Below are 21066 nucleotides of genomic sequence, written 5' to 3' on the forward strand. Positions count from 1 at the left end.
CCTTTCTCTGATGGAATACTTTCTCCCCAAGACACTGTTCCTTAGGAAACACTGCCTTAGAAAGCATAAGTAGCACTCACTTTGCTGCAACAGGCAAAAATTGCTTTATTTGTATATACTTTCCATCCCAGCTGGCTGAATGTAGCAACTATCCTGAATTGCTACCTATAGTTGTGCTTTGTTTTGGGAATTATTGCTATTATATATATAAAATGCACAGGTATAGTATAGGTGGTACCTTGCTCGATAGTAGTAACTGTGAGAGAGATCGCGGAGTCCTAGTAGACAATCACTTCAATATGAGCCAGCAGTGTGCTGCAGCTGCCAAAAAAGCCAACACAGTGCTAGGCTGCATTAACAGAGGGATAGAATCAAGATCACGTGAAGTACTAATACCACTTTACAATGCCTTGGTAAGGCCACATCTGGAATACTGCATCCAGTTTTGGTCACCACGATGTAAAAAAGATGTCGAGACTCTAGAAAGAGTACAGAGAAGAGCAACAAAGATGATTGGGGGACTGGAGGCTAAAACATATAGGGAACAGTTGCTGGAATTGGGTATGTGTAGTTTAATAAGAGAAGGGAGAGGGGTGACATGACAGCAGTGTTCCAATATCTCAGGGGCTGCCACAAAGAAGAGGGAGTCAAGCTATTCTCCAAAGCACCTGAAAGCAGGACAAGAAGCAATGAATGGAAACTAGTCAAGGAGAGAAGCAACCTAGAACTAAGGAGAAACTTCCTGACAGTTAGAACAACTAACCAGTGGAACAACCTGCCTCCAGAAGTGGTGAAAGCTCCAACACTGGAAGTTTTTAAGAAGAGACTGGAAAGCCATTTGTCTGAAATGGTATAGAGTTTGCTGCCTTAGCAGGGGGTTGGACTAGATGACCTCCAAGGTCCCTTCCAACTTCTTCTTCTTCTTCTTATTTATTTGATTTATATACCGCCCTGAAGGACTCAGGACTCAGACGACTACTTCTTCTTCTTCTTCTTCTTCTTCTTCTTCTTCTTCTTATTATTATTATTATTATTATTATTATTATTATTATTATTATTATTATTATTATTATTATTATTATTATTATGCAAAATAGAAATATAATAACTTAAGGCAAAGAACATACCTAACTCTGCTTCCTACTTCCCAATTTCTGTGAGGTGAGAATGACTGGCCCAAAGTCATACAGGTGGTTTATATGTCTGAAACCTAGAACTCAAAGTGTTCTAGTTTCTCAGGCAACCCCTTAAGCCTTACCCCAGTTGTTTTCAAACTTGGCAACTTTAAGATGTGTGAACTCCCAGGATTCCCCAGAGAGCATATTGGAAATTGAAATCCACACATCTTAAAGTTGCTACATCAAACTAACTCTTTTTGTTCTGGTTTTACTATTTATTTATATTGTTCTTTTTCTTGCTTTCCTTCTGTTATACCACCCAGAATTTTTTCAGACTAGATCTGATTATAACTACCATAAAATATAAAGAAATATTAGAGATTTATTCCTGGTGACTTGGCCATGTTCATGTAATTTTCTTGGCAGCAATACTGTATGGCAGTGCTTTTGATTCTTTTAGGATGCTTTCTAGCATCCCATCTAGCCTACAATACTGAGATTTACAGTTATTTGGTAAAAAGTGCAAAGATATTAAAATGATGAAATACACAATGTGATGAAGACAATCCAACTTCCCAACCTTGACATATGGTTACTCTTTTCCATCTTGTTTTCCACCTTCTTCTTTCACATTTTGCTGTTTTCCACCTATTTCCATGTCGATTTAGGGAAACATAGATTGTTGGGTTAACACAGTCGTTGTTAGTTTCTTATCCGAATGGACTCTCTGTTCAAAATCCGCATCTATTACGCTCATTAAATAGATTTGTAATATCTTGCAATTACAAGAAATAATTCCAGCATGATGATCTCTTATGGAGCAAAACAAATAATCTGACTTTTCATTCAGTGCAGTAAAGCAAAATTTGTCAGATTAGTCTTTCTTCCTCCAATAATCCTTTGAGCGAAGCCGAATAGTTTTTATATGTACATATATTCCTTGACTGGAAACGCGTTTTGTCATCTGAGGAATATTGACCCTCGTACGGTTTCCGTCACGGTGCGCAGGCGTATCAGGCTCCTTCCTTTCGGTAGTAATGGCTGCCCCCACAGGGAGCTTGCCTCTGTTGCTTCAATGGCGAGGATTGACTTTATCCCGCCTGCTTGTGGCAAAGAGGCGGGTCGGTGCGATTCGATTCAGCTCCGCGGAAGCCGCTGCGGTATCCCTGGGAGAGCCGCAGGCTGCTGGCGGCATGGCGCCGACGAAGGGTAAAACGGGAGTCTTTCATTTTTCGGAAGGTAGACTTGAATCGGCTAGGGGAGAGGCGAACTCCTTTCGTTAGGCCTTGCCTCGAGATCGGCTGGTGTAGATTTTCGAAATAGCGTGGGTAGGCGAGGAATGCCGTTACTCTTTATGGTCCGTAGGTTTTTACCTATGAAAAATAGCGCTATGCAATAGAGGGGCCTATGCGAGAGGATGGCATTGGAGAAAGCGGCTCGGAAGACATGAGGGCCTCGAAGAGAAGCCTAGGCCAGGGGTAGGCAACCTTGGCTCTTTTATGACTCGTGGACTTCAACTCCCAGAATTCCTGAGCCAGGCTGGCTCAGGAATTCTGGGATTTGAAGTCCACGAATCATAAAAGAGCCAAGGTTGCCTACCCCTGGCCTAGGCTGTAGGAAGAGATATATGGAGCATTTTGCTTTCATGACAACCTCGTCAACTGTACCTTATTTGAACAGACAACGAACGGAGCGTAAGAGTTAAAATATTGGATTGAAACCTAGCAGCATAGCGAAAGAGAATTGAAATAATTCCAAAGGTGCTTTTTCAAAAAGAAACTGGACTCTTTTTTAATAAGTTTTATTCATTTTTTCCATACATAACTAATAATTTTTCAACCAAAGTGCTGCCTTGAGTTTACATGCTAATACATATTTAATTCCTAATCCTTTCTTCTTTCCTCCAGCCAATGGTAAATTAAATCCTAAGTTTGATAGTAGTCCATTTTTTCTTTTTCTTTCAGGCTCATAGTCAATCTGTCCATCTCTGTGCATTCTAGTATTTTTTTAATTATTTCCTCATCTTATGGTACTCCTTCATTTTTCCAGTGTTGTGCAAATATAATTCTTGCCGCTGTTGTGACATGCAAAGTCAAATATAAGTTTTGTTTATTAGTCTTTTTTGGCGTTATACCTAGTAAAAAAAAGTTCAGGTTTAAAATCAACATGTTCTCCTAACATCTTTTCTAACCAGGTATGTTATCTTTTTCCAATAATTCTTTATCACATGTCCACCAAACATGATAACATGTGCCTGACTTATGTTTACATTTCCATCATCTATCTGAAATATTTTTAAACATTTTTGCTAATCTTGCTGGTGGCAAGTTCTATCTATAAAACACTTTATATAAGTTTTCTTTATAGAAAGTTGACATTGTCAATTTATAGTTTTTCCCCCATAAATTCTGCCATTTTTAAAATTCTATATTGTAACCCAAATTTTCTGCCCATCTTATCATTGTTTCTTTAACTTGTTTGCGTTCCATTTCTAAATTTAATAAAAAATTATACATTTTCTTAATTATTTTTTCATCTGAAGTCAACAATGTCTTATCAAGCTCAGTTTCTTCCTTATAAAATCCATACATTTAAAAATCTCTTTCATATCTCATTTGCATTTGTAAATGTGTCCACCATGTTAGGTTGATACCCTGATTTTCCATTTCTTGTTTAGATTTTAAATTTCCTTCAGAATTTAGAATATATCTATATGTCCAGATTTTTTCAAAGTCCACTAAATTTGGGTGTACAAATGCTTCCATTGTTGACAACCACCCTGGAATTTTAAAATATATTTTACTTTTTATTTTTTTCCCATGTTAACAATGCATTTCTTATATATTGATTTTGAAAATATTTATGAACTCTATTTTTCCCATACAGGAAACGGGACTCTTTGTTTTTCCTTCCATGTTTTCAGGGAAAAACAGACAGTCCGGTTGCCTTTTGAAAAAGTACCTTTGGGACAACCCTGGCCTGGAAGACTGAGAATCTCCATAGACTTTAAACCAAATAAAATGCTATAAACAGAACAACTCGCCTTAAATAAAATTTAAAATATTTTTAAAAATTGTTTTTTTAAAAAAGAGTGATTATTTTTCCCAAATACAAATGTTGATATTTTAGAATCACCATAGCAGTGCACTGCAATCACTTTTAGGTGTTGTTTTTAGCTGACAATAATTGATGTAGTAGCTACTTTATTTTTATTCTTTATTTGTATCCCGCGTTTATTATTTTTATAAATAACTCATGGCAGCAAACATATCCAGCACATCATCTTCCTTCTATTATTTGTAATTAATATTAATAACCACTATTATATGGTGGTTTATTCCAGTATGAAGAATGTATTCTTTTTAGCTTCCTGGGTTTCATTAAAAAAAGGTTCAGAAACACCTCTGATAATTTTCAGACCCATAAACACAAAGCCAGAGATGACATAAAATTGGCCAAGCTTCATTATAATATCCATATGCATAATATGCAGGTAAGTCAAAGTTTTCAGATGCTTCATTTTTTTACTGCATATTAGATATATTTCCATTTCAACTGCAGCTGTTGACAGGACAACTGTTTTGATGTGAGGACTCATATCTAAAACTTTCTTTACAACCTGTTCTTTAAGCATTACCCAGAATATTGAATACAAATAGTTCTCAATTTAACAGTTGTTCGTTTACTCACTAAAGTTATAATTGCACTGAAAAAAGTAACTTATGACAATCATTGCAACGTTCTTATGGTCATGCAACCAAAATACAGATGCCAGGCAATGTGTTTAAGACGGTTGGAATGTTTCAGGATCATGTGATCACTTTTTATGATCTTTCGCAAGCAAAGTCAGTAGGGAAGAGAGATTCATTTAACAACCGTGTTACTAACTTAATAACTATAATGATTCACTTAACAAATGTTAAGAAAGGTCATAAAAAGGGCTAAAACTTATTGAGCTTGCTTAGAAACAGAAAATTTGGGTTCGATTTGAGCTCAGTTGGAACACTACCTATAATTAAAAACATCTACAATTAAGCTAAAACTCAAATACTTTGGCCACCTAATGAGAAGGAAGGACTCACTGGAGAAGAGCCTAATGCTGGGAAAGATCGAGGGCAATAGAAGAAGGGGACGACAGAGAATGAGGTGGCTGGATGGAGTCACTGAAGCAGTAGGCGTGAGCCTAGATGGACTCCAGAAGATGGTAGAGGACAGGAAGGCCTGGAGGAACATTGTCCATAGGGTCACGATGGGTCGGACACGACTTCGCAACTAACAACAACAACAACAATTAAGATTCATACATTTCTAAATCCATGGGTTTTCACCGGCCTTCCTATTCTGTTCTGCAAAGAGAAGCATGTGATTTGACCCAATAATGCAACATTCTCATGTAGATTAAAATCATAATAGTCTCAGGTTTAAATTCAGCCCTGACATAATGTATGCTTTGCCACAGAAATTATCATATACCCAAAGTCTGCCTGGATTCTTTCAACTGACAAAGTATTAGTACAACTGCATATTTCTGTGCTATAAGTCAGTGTGGGAATAGTCTTAACCTTGAACACTTTTTAAATTGGATATGTTGAGGCTGGGTATTTCCAAATTAAAAGCTGATTCAGTAACCAGCAACATGCTACAAATCTCAGAAGGCATCTCTCTTGTTCAGTTCCCAAGTACGCTGGGTGTGGAATTCTGGAATTTGAAGTGGACCTACCTTAAAATTGGAAAACTGAAAAAAACAGCTCTAGTTTCATAACCAAGAATACCAGATTATTCTCCAATCTTTCTGAAGTTCCTCCTCAAAACATTTTAATAAATAACATTAAGATCAATATAGTCATGTTGAACTATCTGCATTTTTCTCCATTTTAATCTCTTCATGAGGCTTGCAGTGGATATGAGTCTTGCGTCAGAATCCCATATTAGGTTCATTGATACTGATTGATGATCACTCCTCTTGCGTCTTGCTTTTTAAATCTAGAAGAAGAATAACTTGTTCCTTCTTATTTCAGTCAGTTTGGGAGGGGGCAGGCAGACTATATCAATTCAATTCTTTCAAAATATCTGCCCTTTTTTGAGGCTAGCCACTCATATACTCACTTCATCTGTTCGAACTACATTCAAGTTTGGTTCTTAACCTCTCAAGTTCACATTGCCTCTTAAGTCTTCCAGAAATTTGCTATGAGGTGGTATTTTAGCTATTGTAAATGCTAACAAACAAAACAAACATATGTGCACCTTATCAACCCAATCTACTTCTCTTAATAAATTTGCTATGTTATCTGTGAAATATTTTATAAAGAACAAGTCAGAGAAGCCATATAAGAGGGATTCAGGAGAAGTATCTCCCTAGTGCTTTGCTTCCCAAACCTTTTCTTCAAGTATCCAAAACTGCTTACAGGTAATCCTCAACTTAAAATCATTCTTTTAGTGACCATTCAAAGTTAAAACGGCACTGGAAAAAGTGACTTATAACTGTTTTTCACACTTACAATCATTGCAGCATTCTTATGGTCACACGACCAAAATTCAAATGCTGGCAACTAGCATGTATTTATGACGGTTGCTGTGTTCCAGAGTTATGTGATGACATTTTGCGACCTTCTGACAAGCAGAGTCAATTGAGATATCAACTTCACTTAACAAACTTGTTACTAACCTAACAACTGCAGTGATTCAATTAACAATTGTGGCAAGGAAGGTTGTAAAATGTGACAGAACTCACCTAACAAATGTCTTGCTTAGCAATGGATATTTTGGTCTTAATTGTGGTCATAAGTCAAGGACTACCTGCATTCATTCATTCATTCGATTTCTGTAGCCTCAAATCTCAACCAATGACTGAGGGCTTACAATTCCAAAACTAACATTTAAAACAAAAACAATAAAACCCAAAATAAATATATACAGAAATAAAGATACTTAACCAGTTAACATTAATGCCAGGAACTAGAGCCTTTACTACATTTAGAGCTCCAAGTTTTTATCAAAAGTCCTTCTTACCTAATGTAGGTAAAACACTTCAATTTAAATGTTTGTGCTGTTGTGTTTAGGTAATGGGTTCACATATTACCAAACAAAAACCATTTTTACGCAGCTTAGGGGAATTTACTCCATTACGGGAAGTACTGATCTAGTGTCTACTTTTTGTATTTTAAAAATAAGGATTATGTCTGATGTCAGACTGCTCACCCCAAAAACCAAAACACACCTTTTGATATCTCATCTAAGTTTCTCACATTAGTCTCTTGTTCTCCAAATCTAGATAGCGAAAGTGACTCCAGGAAAAAGACATTCAGTGAAATTCTTGCAGAAAGACAAGAACAAGCACAGAGGACTGTGTTAATAAATTGTCCCCCTAATTTCAATGCCAAGGCTTTTCTCAAATACTTACAACATCATGGAAATATTAAGAATCATTTCTTCTATAAAAGTAAAGTAAGTATTTGAAAGGTTAGCAACTGAAATCTAAATATTTAAGGTGTGTATATTTCAGATAGAAAAGGCGTCGATGAGTTTAAGAAAATCCGTTATTCTGCTTTGTTGTTGTTCTGGATGGCACAGTAATTATTTTTTGACATTCTCTCTCCCCCCCGAAGGGTCTTAAAAGAAGTTAGCTAAGTATATCAATCTAATGGGCATAATTGCCTGAGTTGCAGGTCATTTAACTGTTAAATCTTAATCCTTTAAATCAGGGGTATCAAACTCGCAACGTCACGTGACATGTCATGATGTGTCGTGATTTTTTTTGCCATTGCCGGCAATAGGGTAGGCATAGTTTTGCTATGATGCATCCGGCCTGTGGGCCGGCAGTTTGACACCCCTGCTTTAAATTGTTCATCTGTGTTCTTAAACTTAAGCTCTTATTCCTAATTTTTTTCCTGTTTCTTTTCTCATATTGCTTTAGGCTATGTATGCAGTCATAGAATTTTCTGAGAAACAAAGCATAACTTCATTGCAGGATGTCATTACAATTCCAGAATTTAAGGATGAATACCCTGTTCCATTTAAATCTAGAATCCTTACCTTGATGCTGAAAAAACAATCAGACCCTGTTTCTGAACAAACCCCAATTATTTGTCATAGACAAAACTCTATTCCAGTTGAAACGCTGGTGAAGAAACTTTGTGATGCGGAGAGTGTAAGTTCATGCTCATAGTTCATGCGATAAATGTTTTGCAATTCTTTGATAGCAAATAAGCAGGCTTATTTTTGCATTGAATATGTAACTGGAAAACAGATTGTAGCTTAATATGGCTGAGTGATTAGTATTGATCAGAAAAATTTGCTAAAAGTGCAAGTGTTTTTAACAGATACTATAAATGATTAATACTTGATTAATCTTGTAAAGGGAAAAATACCCTTTAGCTTCCTGCAGAACTCTATATTTTTGGTCTTGCCTTGCTTTCCAAGCAAAAGAATATGGATGCTGGGTTTCTTTCTGTTGCCTCCTCCCAATACACAAGAATTCCCATCCCTGGCTTTTCTTGCAGGGAAGGGTGCCAGGATTGGACAAGATTCATACCCATTTTCACAAGGCCTCTGCAGCCTTCAAAAATTATGTGAGAACAAAGTGTGCTTTTGAGAATAGAAGTTGTCAACTGTGGGTGAATGCTAGTGTTATCACCCAAAATGTTGTAGCATGTCACCTTTAACACATGTGTCATTCGTTTACCATCACTGCCGTAAAAGAAAAATAATATTAAGATATTAAGTACACTAGTTAGCATGGTAAGGTAGAAGTTTATTTTTTGCTTCTCTTTTTCTACCCAACAAAAAAGTGACATGGGGACTGGGTTCCTACATTGTACTAACCATGGTATTTTAACCGTTCTTGATTAAATAAGCCACAGATGGCTGGTTTATATCAAAGCAAAGAGAACCAACTTGTACTACAAATTTATCCAGTTTCACCACTTATCCAGATAAGTATTTTCAAGAATACTTCCAGCAATCTTTGAAGTTGCATTTTGAAGAAAAAATATTATTCTTGTTGGAATTCAACTTTGCATGCACTGGGTTTCTGTATCTATAGACCTTCTGACCACAAGGAGCAATAAATATTGGGATACAGAACCTTTTATCTTCTTTCCTAGTCTAAAAGATTCACTTTGTATGTCTCAGTATAACATGTCTTCTACTGATTAGTCTGATGTTTTAAGGCTTTCATCACTCCTTTCTGTCTCTGAGTAACCTATGCCAGAGGTCCCCAACCTTTTGGGCACCAGGGACCAGTTCCATGGAGAGAGGGTTTTCCGTGGACCGGTGGGGGCGTGGTTTTGTGTGCAGCCTGCATCTTGCGGATGGGGTTTTGCTTGTTTGTGCAGCCTGGTTGCTGGCATGCTGCGGCCCAGTACTGGTCCACAGACCAAGGGTTGGGGACCCTTGACCTATGCAGTTCAAGTACCCACCTGACTTGCTCGCTCTTCTTAACATATCCTAGGCCACAGGTCTGCAACCCGTGGCTCCGGAGCCGCATGCGGCTCTTTCAGCCGTCTCCTGCAGCTCCCAGTCCTCTGCTATGTGTAGTCCCCCCCAAAAAAAAAGTGGGACTAAAAAAGTTCAACCAATCAATTCAAATATGCAGGGTAGGTGCATATCTCGCCTTGGCTCCACTCTTCAAACCCTGTTCTGCACATATATGCGCATGCGCACACAGTTTTTTGCGGCTCCCAGCTTTTCCTTTTGTGAGGGAACTGGTTCCAAGTGGCTCTTCCACTGTTTCAGGTTGCTGACCCCTGTCCTAGGCTTAAGAAACTGTTGCTTCCAGTCACCATGTTATTTCTCCATACCAAAACCAGCCTCAAAAATACTTTGTAATAAAAGTTACACCCATAACTTTAGTGTTTGTCTCTCCGTGCTTTCTTTCCAGATATAAAGCTATCTGCTGTACAACAGCTCTAGGAACCAATTTGAGGAAGCTTGTGCCACAGCCAACTTAACTTGGATTGTCTTACTTCTGTAAACTTAGTATATTTTTGGTACATAATCATGTGGTGCCCTTTTCTCAGTAGCTCAGAAATTTAGCCATTTTATCTTTTAAAAAAATACAATGTTCTTAGCAAGCAGCAGGAACAATAAAATTGTAATGAAAGAACAATGCCAGCAGGATGCCAAAGCAGCGTATCTGAAAAAAAAACCTGCAACTAAAAATTATTTGCTGCATTTTTTAAATTATTGTTCTTAATAGAATCAACAGCTGTTTCTCTCAATGCAGACTTGAGGATTATTTCCCTGGAGACTTGTCTATATAAGGGTTGTATCATCTGTTAATGTTTTTATTCTTCTAAGATTCTTTAAGGATATATTCTGACAAGGTTAAACTTGATGCTGTTTCTTACAAGAATATGATTGTAAAACATTAGGCTGTGTCCTTGAGTGAATCTGAGATGTTTCCTCTTTTTGTTATTGTTGCTGTTCAGGTGAGCCACCAGTTGTACCTGCTCACAAACGAATGTCAGTTGACCGAAGAAAATACCAAGCTCCGGTTTTTAGCCTGTTCCTTGATTCAAGACATCGCAAGGGCTTATTTTCCAGACTGTATTGTGAAGCCCTTCGGTTCTTCTGTAAATACCTTTGGCAAACTTGGATGTGACCTAGACATGTTCCTGGAACTGAACAAAGTTGGGAAAAATACTGTCAAAAGGGTAAAATATTTCTCAAATGGTATTGTAAAATGACTTAATTGTGTTGTGGAGATGAAAATGAGGCCGTGACCATAGCATTGTCCTCTGCAGTTGGTCTAATTTCTTGATTGATTCCCCGATTCATTTCCCATTGTTCTTAGCTTTTTTTTTGGGGGGGGGGCTTTTACCTTCTGAATAGGCTAAATATTATTCTTAATACATTTGAAATAGTTGTGTTCCTATATTTTAAAAGAAGAAGTTGTAGCAGGATAGAGCAATATTATTCTAAACTATTAGACTTTAGAACAGTGTTTTGCAAACTTGGCAACTTAAAGATGGGTGGACGAATTCCCCACATGCTTCTCCAGTTTCACTAAGTAATCTCACTAAGCAGATCATTTTTATGGCAACTCCCTCCTGTGAGGTCTCTCAGATTTCTGGCAGAAAGTGAAGCTGACTTTTTCCTATAATTTTGGCTTTTTTTTTCCATTGACTCTCCTCGCTGGAAAGGGATCTTTGAACTACATCTATTGTATTTTTAATGGTTTTAAAAATGTATGTAACTATTTTTATTCATTTATTATCTTTAATCACATATATAGCTTTGTTTGTTATAGTACTTTGAGTGCTTTTAAGCCCTAAGGCTCAAGCATGAGCTGAACAGTAAGAAATTTGGCCTGGGAAAACCTGTCGTTTCCCCCTTGATTTTCCCACAGTCAGCCTTGAAACTTTACTGCATTAGTCAACAAAGGCATATTTCACAACAGGAGGAAGCTGTGCTTTCCTTTGTGTTTATGCAGTTTCTGCTGCGGCTTTTGTTCCATTGTTATAAGAAAATGTAAACCCAAAGCATACAATTGTGCTTTGCATTCACGGTCTTTGCATGCAGGAAATGAATGAGGCATTGCAAGTGCTTCTTAGAGCAAATCTACCAAGATCCCTGCCTCCTTTCTGGGCTTATTCATCAATACTGATTGATTGAGGCTTCAAAACAGCATTGACTGCCTGGATTACAGTAGTGCCTGCAGGTTTCTTGGCAAGGGTTTTTCCGGAAGTGTTTGACCTTGCTTGCTTCTTAGAGTTGACAGAGAATTATTGCCCAAGGTCACCTGCATGGCTTTGTGCCTAAGGCAGGACTACCGGTTGTCCTCAAGTTATAACCATTCATTTTAGTGACCGTTTAAAGTTACAGCCATGCTGAAAAACGGTGACTTATCAGTCCTTGTTCTTAAAACTGTTGCAGTATCTCCATGATGAAAATTCAGTTGGTATGTAATTACAATGGTTGCACCGTTTGTGACTTTCCTAACTGACTTCCAACAGTCAGAAGTCACCAGGGAAAGCCAGATTCATTCAACAACCATGCAGTTCACTTAATGTCTCATGTTTCAGTTAATGAACAAAGCAAAAAAAAATAAAATTGGGCACAACTCATTTAAACAACTGCCTTGCTTAGCAACAAACATTCCAGTCCTAGTTATGATTATAAATCAAGGATTCTTCTAGAACTCACAGTCATATGGTTTCTAGTCTGGTACCTTAACCAAAGTATCAAACTGCTCCTCATGGGCATTGCCTTTTACTTCCTTGCTTGCATGTAGTTGAAGAAAGACTAAAAATTCTGGCACCAGGCAGCTGTACAAGATGTCAAAATTCTAACTGCTTTATAACTGCATTGATACTTCTTGAGTTTGCAAGTAAAGGCTTGGAGATTATAGAAATCCTGTCTTGAGATTCAGTCTGTTTTTACCCTGCCTCTACCATCACCATCCTCTAAAAAAAAAACTTCAGTTGTCAACTGGTTAAACAAAACATGTCTGTGTTGCTCTTTCTGGTATAATTCGCAATGGATAGCACATGAATTTTAGCTGTTAGTGTTTTTTTCCCTGTAGTGCTGCTTAAATGCATAGTATTTTATAAAGAACAGATTTGATAGGTCTCCGACCCCATGTGCTTAAGTTAATGCACAGGTTCTAAATTTGGTTATTGGTACTTAAATGGAAAAAGGGGGTTATTCTAGGGATTTTTTAAATGGCAAGAAACAGACTGTTTCTCCCTATGTAAATACGTTATAAATCACTTGTAACTATTATTATCTAATTACATATTAGGAATGTGAATAGAAATTGAAATGTTTATATGCAAATCAAACTATAGTGTAATTCTCCAGTGTCAAAAAAGGCTGCAGAATCTATGGTTCTCCAGATGTAGAACTACACCTCCCATCATCCCTTGCCATTATTCCTGTTAGCTGGGGCTGCTGTGACTTACAGTTTAACACTGTGTTTTTGAAATTTAGCAGCTTTAAGGTATGTAGGCTTCACATACTTAACACTGTTGGCTGGAGAATGCTGGGAGCTGAAGTCCACATATCTTAAAAGTTGCCAAGATTAGCAGCATCAGTAAAATCAAATTCCCCAACTCTTGATATACTGGTTGTTGTGGCGTCTGTGGATCCTTCTCCAGTCATGAGCACACTGTATTACAAAAAGGCAGATTCTGATTGAAGGTTAGAAAATATTTTATGGAGTGTAAAGTGTGTCAGCAGGGTAACCATTGTCCAAAGAAGTAGTGAATTTGTTTTCTCTGTTGTACCAAAGCAGAGACCTGTAGTTATTTGCCATGGATGGTTTACTTTGGTTTTTTGCTGAGCAGGGAGATGGACTCAGTAGGCTAAATGAGGCCTTCTGAGTTTAAATTTCCAGAATTTGAGATGTTAGATTCTCAGGTAACTTGTATGCACAGGTAGTCCTTGACAACAATTCATTTAGTGACCACTCAAAGTTACAACAGCACTGAAAAAAGTGACTTATGACCATTTTTCACAATTACAACCTTTTCAGCATCCCCATGCGTCATGCTCTCAAAATTAGATGCCTGGCAACATATTTATGATGGTTGCTGTGTCCCAGGGTCATATGGCCACCTTGTGCGTCCTCCTGACAAGTAAAGTCAATGGGGAAGACAGATTCACTTAACAACTGTGTTATTAACTTAAAATGGGGCAAAACTGACAATTTTTTCACTTAGCAACAGAAATGGTAGGCTCAATTGTGGTCATAGGTTGAGGACCCTGGTGTGAGCTCAGTTCTGATCTCAAAGGAATCAAGTTCAGCACATCTGGAGGGCACTAAATTGAAGAGAGCTGATGTGAATCAGTATTCTCTCTCTCAGCCAGAAGTCTTGTATTGTTTGAGAAGTTTGATATATATTCACACTAGAGAAGATATAAGGTGAATTTTAAGAATTTAAGAAGCTCAGAGATGTGCACAGAATACTATAAAAGCAAATCAAGAAGGCTTTAGCTGCCATGTAACTTGAATTTGTATGCCAGGAAAAATGGCCATTATCTGGAAACATTTGTTTTTATTACGGTTAACTGTGCTGCCTTTTGCTTAATGTGAAAAATCTCTGCCTTTCCTTGTTTCAGCTTTGGGAATGGAACACCTAACTTGTGAATTAATTCTTTGTGTGGTTTTCTTTTGTGTTAGAAAACAAGCTCCTTTAACCTAATTTACCAAATGAAGAAGGCTCCTTCTGAAAGAATAGCAGCCCAAAGGATCCTTAATGTGCTTGGTGAATTTCTTGATAGTTTTGGACCAGGTTGCGAGGGTGTCCAGAAGATACTTAACGCTCGTTGTCCATTGGTGAGATTTTCCCATCAGCCTTCTGGGCTTCAGTGTGATTTGACACTAAACAACCGGTGAGCATTTTGACAAGGTTTTAAAATTACAGTTTCCCTTTGCTATTGTTACTGCTTAGTTTTATAGTCTTGTCTTTCCTCCAGGGAGAGTATATTTTTTACTCACAACAGCAGCTGGTCGTGATCAATTGGTTGGGTTAAGAAAAGATGCCACAGCTACCCTCTCAGCTTCCATAGTTAATGGTGGACATGAACCTGAGTTTCCCATTTCATCCCCCTAACCACAACTGGATAAGGGCCCTTGTCTGACAAAAGCCAAAATGGCTACCAGAATCATGTAATCAAAACCTCACTCTTTATGTAGGTATCACAGCTTACATAAAGGCAGAATTTCTGTCACATGATTGTGAATAACATTGTGACTTTTCTGACATTCCCCCCCTCTCCTAGAGATAAACCCTGGCAAGTACAATTCATCTGGAGTGCTTTAGGATGAAAGGGGTGAACTAACAGTAAACTTAATGGCTGACTTGAACCCAGGTTTCACCAACTGAGCATTGTATGCCTCACATGGTCCTTGTTCTAGAAATAGTCGCGTGGGTTGGGATTCAGGATTTAATTCTTTGTTACTTATTTCATAAATGGTTAAGATAAAACATGGATTTTTTTTTCTAGACTTGGATTATTCAGAAAGAATATTTTCTTAGAATGGCCACTAGGAGGAAGCAGATCTCTTTGGAATAACCAATTCATTTTCTCTTTGAATCATTTTTTCATTCTGTTAATGACTCGGATCATGAATTGCCAAGAGAGAAATAGAGAAGTAGCTTCATTTTGTTGAATGTCTTAGCTAAGACATTCAGTGTCATGTCTTGGCTAAGGATTCGTGGGCCTTGTTATATCATTGCTCTTTGCATGTATGGTGATGCTCCTTTGTTCCTAGTGAAAATCAAGTCCTTTCATTCTCATTCAAGGAGTCTGTTCCTTTTTTTTTTTTACTTCTGTTCTGGAACTAACTAAACTAAACTAAACTTTCCCTGATGAAAATAGGGAAAGAAAGCAACATCATTTGCCTCTTACAATCTCCCATTGCAACCTATTTGTGAAAGATAATTCTGTACTGTCCAATTATGTTCAAAAGATATAAGCAACCTTATAAAAGCCACTTCCTTCTCCTGATATGGGGCCCATCAGCTTTAGCACATAATACCATTATGTTGTGTGGTTTTTCAGCCCAAAGCTAGTAAGGATTCTGGTTTGGCTCATTTGAGGAGACTTATTAATTCTGGTTAACAGACTGTTTTAAGACGTCACTGCTGCCTGTTGAACTGGCTCACCAGGCTCATATATCCAGGATTCCTGAGCTGTCTTAAACTAATTGTTACTGCTATCCAGAAAAAACAATCTTGTTTTTAAAATACGTTGGCAATTTTAAACAGTTTGTTGAAAAAATAAAAGACTAAAAATTTGCCTGCCACCAAATAGAAAAAGTAGTCCTAACATAGGGCAATAAATAATTATGTGTTAAAATGCAATATGCAATCTAAATTATTTTTCAAACAAAGCAACGTCTAAGATATGTGGGCTTTATCTCTCAAAATTCCCCAGCCAGTAAATTTGATTGTTAAAAGTCCACACACCTTAAAAAGTTGCCAAGTTTGAGAAACATTGATCTAAATAGAATGTTCCAAATGTTCTTTTCAAATCAAATATACATTATCATGTACATTTAAATTGGTAACGAGTAAAATTACTCTTTGTATTGTGTGTGCTTTCAAGTTTTCTTCTTAGAAATGGCTTATTAGAGTTCCATTTTCATATGCACTTACATTAGCTGTTGTGTGAAAGCTAAAATATTAATGTAGAAGAGAATCTCTGTAGTTCAGGATTGAACTGTGGAGTCCTTGATGCTCTCTGAGCTTGGTTGTTTTCTTGCATATGTTTCATTATTTAGCTAGATATACTGATAATGTTACCTAACCAGGTAATGAAACATTTGCAAGCAAACAACCAAGCTTAGAGAGAACCAAGGACTCACACTCAAAATATTGTTAGCTTTTAATAAAGTTACTACAGTATATTATCACTTCTGCGGTAATTTCTCCTTCCATTTTGATCATTTTATATTCTGACAGAATTGCCTTGAAAAGTTCAGAACTCCTTTATGTCTATGGCAGCCTTGACCCACGTGTGAGAGCTCTAGCATTCAGCATACGATACTGGGCATGGAATCATGGGCTTACAAGTAGCATCCCTGGTGCTTGGATTACCAATTTCTCTCTAACTATGATGGTCTTGTTTTTCCTACAACAAAGGCAGCCACCCATTGTTCCCACCTTGGATCAACTGAAGAAACTGGCTGGTAAAAGAATGATTAATTTACTTTTTGTTGGAGAATTACTGGTCATGAAATGTTCCTTTCCTTAGTTCAGTGTTTCTCAACCTCAAGAACTTTTAATACAAATGAACATTCAGCTCTCAGAATTCCCCAGTCAGGAATTCTGAGTTCCATAATTTTGTATAACCCTTCACAGAAATGCTAACTTGTTTGTCGAAGCTGAAACTTGTAAAATTACTTCTTTATTCAGATGCAGAAGACAAGGAAATAATTGAAGGGTTTGACTGTACATTTGTTAGTAACTTGAATAAAATTACTCCAACAAGCAACACAGAAACATTAGGTAAGGAGAACCATTTTCAATATTCCCACCAATTAATTAAGAACCCTGGTTTGGTTTTTTTCCTTCCTTCTAACTTCACTTCTTTTTCATATTTCAGATGTACTAATTGGAGACTTCTTTGAATTCTATGGAAACTTTGCCTTCCATAAAAACTCACTAAACATACGGAAGGTAACTGCATTAAGTAATTTTGTAGAGCAGGGGTCTCCAACCTTCTTGGGTTGGTGGACTGGTGGGAGAGGGAGGGGCAGGTGCCTTACATGGATATGCGCAAATGTGAATGTGGCAATATGTGCACACACGTGTGCAAACAGGCTGCAAGCATGCGCACCACACAGGGCTGCGAGCACGTGCTCAAGGATCGTGCCACCATCCACACATGAGGATTGTGCTGTGGCCAGCACTGATGCTGCCCCAGTAAGAGGCTTGTGCCGTTGCCCCTGCACAAGGCTCGCGCTGCAGCCCACCTGCTGCCACCCATACAAGGTTTGTGGCAATGCTGCCACCTGTGTGTGGCGCGCCACCACCCACCTGCCGCTTGCAGTGCTGCCGACCCCCGCACAAGGTTCGTGGCCATGACGCTGCCCGCGCAATACTAGTGGTGCTGCCATCGCCTGCTCAACACTCACATCAATGGTGGAATGAGAGCTGGTGGTGAGCATGCACACACACACGTGCACTGCCCAGCTACTCATGCAGCCCAGCAGCCGAGAGGTTGGCAACCTCTGTTGTAGAGAAGTCTTTGGCATCTTTTGAAAAATGACATCTTGTCATTAAAAGCATGATGAAAAGCTGTGATGCTGAGCAAAGCACCACCTTGTGCTGATAATTGGGACTTTCTAACTGATTCTTCCATCCAGCCCTCCTCCAAAGCTCTTTTGGGGCAGCTCTGTCCCCAAGAGCCCTTCTGCCATAAGGCCAAGAGCACCATCTCAAAATTTGAAATGTATCTACTGTCTGGAAAGACTGGAGACCTCTGACTAAATCTTTGTTTGCAGTGCAGTACAATAGCTAGTTAGACCACTTGAAGATGGGTTGCTGAGGGAAATGAACTGCAAACCAAAAAAGATCATAAAATCCAGCACAATAACCATCTTCTTGCTTATCAATGGAAATTGTGATTATACGTTGAAGACTAACTGTACTACTAGCTGCTTTAGTGTCCTTGCAAAACCAAGGTGTCTCCTTCCTCTGTAGTAACTCAACCCATTCCTTTTATTTGTTACCTCCCAAACAACATAAATTTGCTTCTATGCTTCGTAGAATATCACTTTTGTATGTTGTATAGTCCTTCACATAAAAGAAAGATTGTTGAAAGATTGTTCAGAGAGCAAGCTGAAGTTCAAATACCTAAGGATTTTGGTTTTTTCTTTTCAAAATCTGCAGGGGAAAGAGCAGAACAAGCCAGAGGCCTCTGCCCTCCATATACAGAATCCCTTTGAAGAGAATCTTAACATTAGCAAGAATGTAAATGCAGCCCAGCTTCAGCGATTTGTTAGCCTGGCCAGGGATGGTGCCTGGATTTTACAGCAGGTGGAGAAACGTCCTTTAGACAACTCCAAGCCTTGGGGCTTGGCTGCCCTTCTACAAGCATCTGAAGCAGGACGTGTCAGCAAAGGCTTCAGACGACTGAGTGTATTAAACAGTGACAGAGTGAAAGACTTGCTGAACTCCTTAAAGATGTAGGCCAAAGCCCAGAAAAGGCTCAGAAGTATGGCAGCTGCTACAGGATCCTCCAGATTCACTCTTGAAGAGCCCAGCTTCTTCCTGGGCTAAAATGGAAGGGATGTGCTGCAATTGGACTGGTCAGGATATATTTCTTGTTGGGTCCTTTGGTAAATTCTCTTTGGTAAATTCTCCATCATGTTTGATACGGGCCAGGAAAGAAGAACACACTATTGGACATGGGAAAAAGGATTCTAGGGGACTCTGAATTGGTTAACTAAGAAGAAATTATTTCAAAGTGTTCTCATGGAAAATCAGATTCGCCAACATACTGATGTGCTGCAGCCATTTTTATTGAAGTACTTGCATTTATTTCTGCAAACTATTTTTCATAGCCATAATGGAGAAATAAAATAAGCAAAGCAAAGTGATTGAGCTTTTATTGTAAGGCATCTTAGTTACTAAAAAAACCTGTCTGAGGAGTGATAATTATCTAGTTATACAATAAGGACTAATTACAAATGGCATTTCCATGCTGCAGAGAAAAATGCCTTTTTAAAAAAATAGAGTACACTTATCTTTTGGATCATACTGAACCTTTGTTTTCAAATTCAACTTTAATTATATTTCCAGATAAGAGAAGAAGTTGAAATAAGCTGCAGCCTCGCTTCTTGATATCTCCTGGAATTTTATTAGTCTAATTCAGGGCCTTCCATGCAGGCTATGACCAGCCTTCTTGTGAGTTTGAAACATTTTAGTCATTTGGGGATTCTGTACTTCTGTGGGAGTTTAAAGCCTAATATGGGTATACAAGTCCTGTCAAGGGAAAAATCTCTCTCTTGATTTTGGGGCAGGAATGGGGAGAAAGGCACACCACACATGTACCCCCAGTTTTGCACTTAATGGGCAAAAAGGATTTGTTTTATATATTTTTGTATTTTGGGTTTCATCTTTAGGTATGCAGTTGCTGCAGTTAATACAAAGGGATTGTTGCCATTGGATTTCTGAATGTTCCTGCCTGTTACTATCCTCTTCCTTTCCCTCCCCTCTTTTGTTCTTTTTTCTCTTTATCAGTATCTTTGCAACCATCTTGGCATAGAGCTGTAAAGGGGTGAGCAAGTAAGTATTTTTGCTTACCTGAAATAAAAAAATAGCAGATGGCCTTCCAAATTTCGATAGGCTGTTGTTTAATAAGTTGTGAAAAATCCTTAGTATGAAACGTGTATATCTTGTTTTTGTATTGTTTTAAATGTTTTTAAGATTTATAAACTGGAAACACTTTAAAACAATACAAAAACAGCACATAAATATAAAACGGTTTCCTGAATTAAAACTTGATCTTCCAACAAAAGAGTGCCTCTGAACTTATCTTATTTATTGCTATTTTTAGTATGTGGCTATCCCCATTGTATATCACAACAGAGAATTACGTCTTTCGTTGATTTTTGTTTCATCTCATTGTTTTTGGCTTGTCCTGAACTTACAGGCAATTTCATGGGATGATTTTGATTACAGTTGTGAAGGAAAAAATTCTGATGAACCTACTTCCAGCTTGGGTAAGCCATTCTGGTAAGTCAAATATAAGGTGGGAGTGTAGGCTCTTACAAGTTTTAAATCAATGTTTTTCAAACTAGGGCTATTTAAGATGTATGGACTTCCAATTCCCAGCCACATTTCCCATGCTGGCTGGGGAATTCTGGGAGTTGAAGTCCACCCATCTTAAAGTGTCCCAAGTTTGAAAAACACTGCTTTAAATTAGAACGGTGGCAGAAATTATAAAACAGTCCCACCACACACTCTCGCCCTCAGGTATAGAGTCGTCATTTCAGTTTCACAGTACTCCCGTCTACCATTAAATCTGAGCACAAGACTCCGTGCACGTGAACCAGCCCTTCTCCCTGCATCTGTGTTAGAAGGATTGCTGCTCCTAAAATTCCTAGCTAGCAAGAAGACTAGGAGGGGCAATCCCAGTGGAAGCAGAAGGTTACCAAAGCAGAAAAGATTGGCTGAAATCCTTTTCCCTGTCGCTCCACCCCTTACGCATTGTTTTGCCATGTGTAGCTTCAACTGAATAATTCTGCATGGCTTAGCTCCCATTGGCTCAGCTTGATCTGCAGATAGAGAACAGAATCCTGCTTTACTTAAGTGATCTATTTTCCCCGAGAACTATTTTAACTCTGCTTGCTGTAGTTAAATCTTCAGCATTAAATAGAGGAGGAAGCTATTTTTTTTTCCTATTACGCTTTTTAAGAGCAGCTTTCCCACCATTCAATGCTTTGCGTAAACCCAATGTGTCAACTGGAAAGAACAGGAACCTGCAATGACCA

At 38.2% G+C, this 21066-nt stretch overlaps 1 protein-coding gene across 1 annotated transcript; it reads left to right on the top strand.

The window, feature by feature from the left end:
• Positions 1–2145: 2145 nt before the first annotated feature.
• MTPAP (mitochondrial poly(A) polymerase) lies at positions 2146–19170 on the top strand. The gene is made up of 9 exons (XM_081343016.1): positions 2146–2327; positions 7390–7562; positions 8032–8265; positions 10547–10771; positions 14242–14453; positions 16529–16755; positions 16982–17074; positions 17172–17245; positions 18461–19170. Exons 1-9 carry the CDS (start codon positions 2156–2158, stop codon positions 18758–18760), a joined length of 1710 nt encoding a protein of 569 aa, XP_081199142.1. The 5' UTR covers positions 2146–2155; the 3' UTR covers positions 18761–19170.
• The last annotated feature ends 1896 nt before the right edge of the window (positions 19171–21066 follow it).

The sequence above is a fragment of the Vipera berus genome, assembly GCF_964194415.1.
Source record: "Vipera berus genome assembly, chromosome: Z".
Lineage (NCBI taxonomy): Eukaryota > Metazoa > Chordata > Lepidosauria > Squamata > Viperidae > Vipera > Vipera berus.

What these genes read in the sequence shown, in the direction of transcription:
- MTPAP (XM_081343016.1), top strand. Translation starts at nt 2,156, where the DNA reads ATGGCTGCCCCCACAGGGAGCTTGCCTCTGTTGCTTCAATGGCGAGGA. An exon ending in ATTTCTTCTATAAAAGTAAA is followed by an intron (nt 7,563 to 8,031) that starts GTAAGTATTTGA and finishes ATATTGCTTTAG; the next exon opens with GCTATGTATGCAGTCATAGA. An exon ending in TCAACTGAAGAAACTGGCTG is followed by an intron (nt 16,756 to 16,981) that starts GTAAAAGAATGA and finishes TTCTTTATTCAG; the next exon opens with ATGCAGAAGACAAGGAAATA.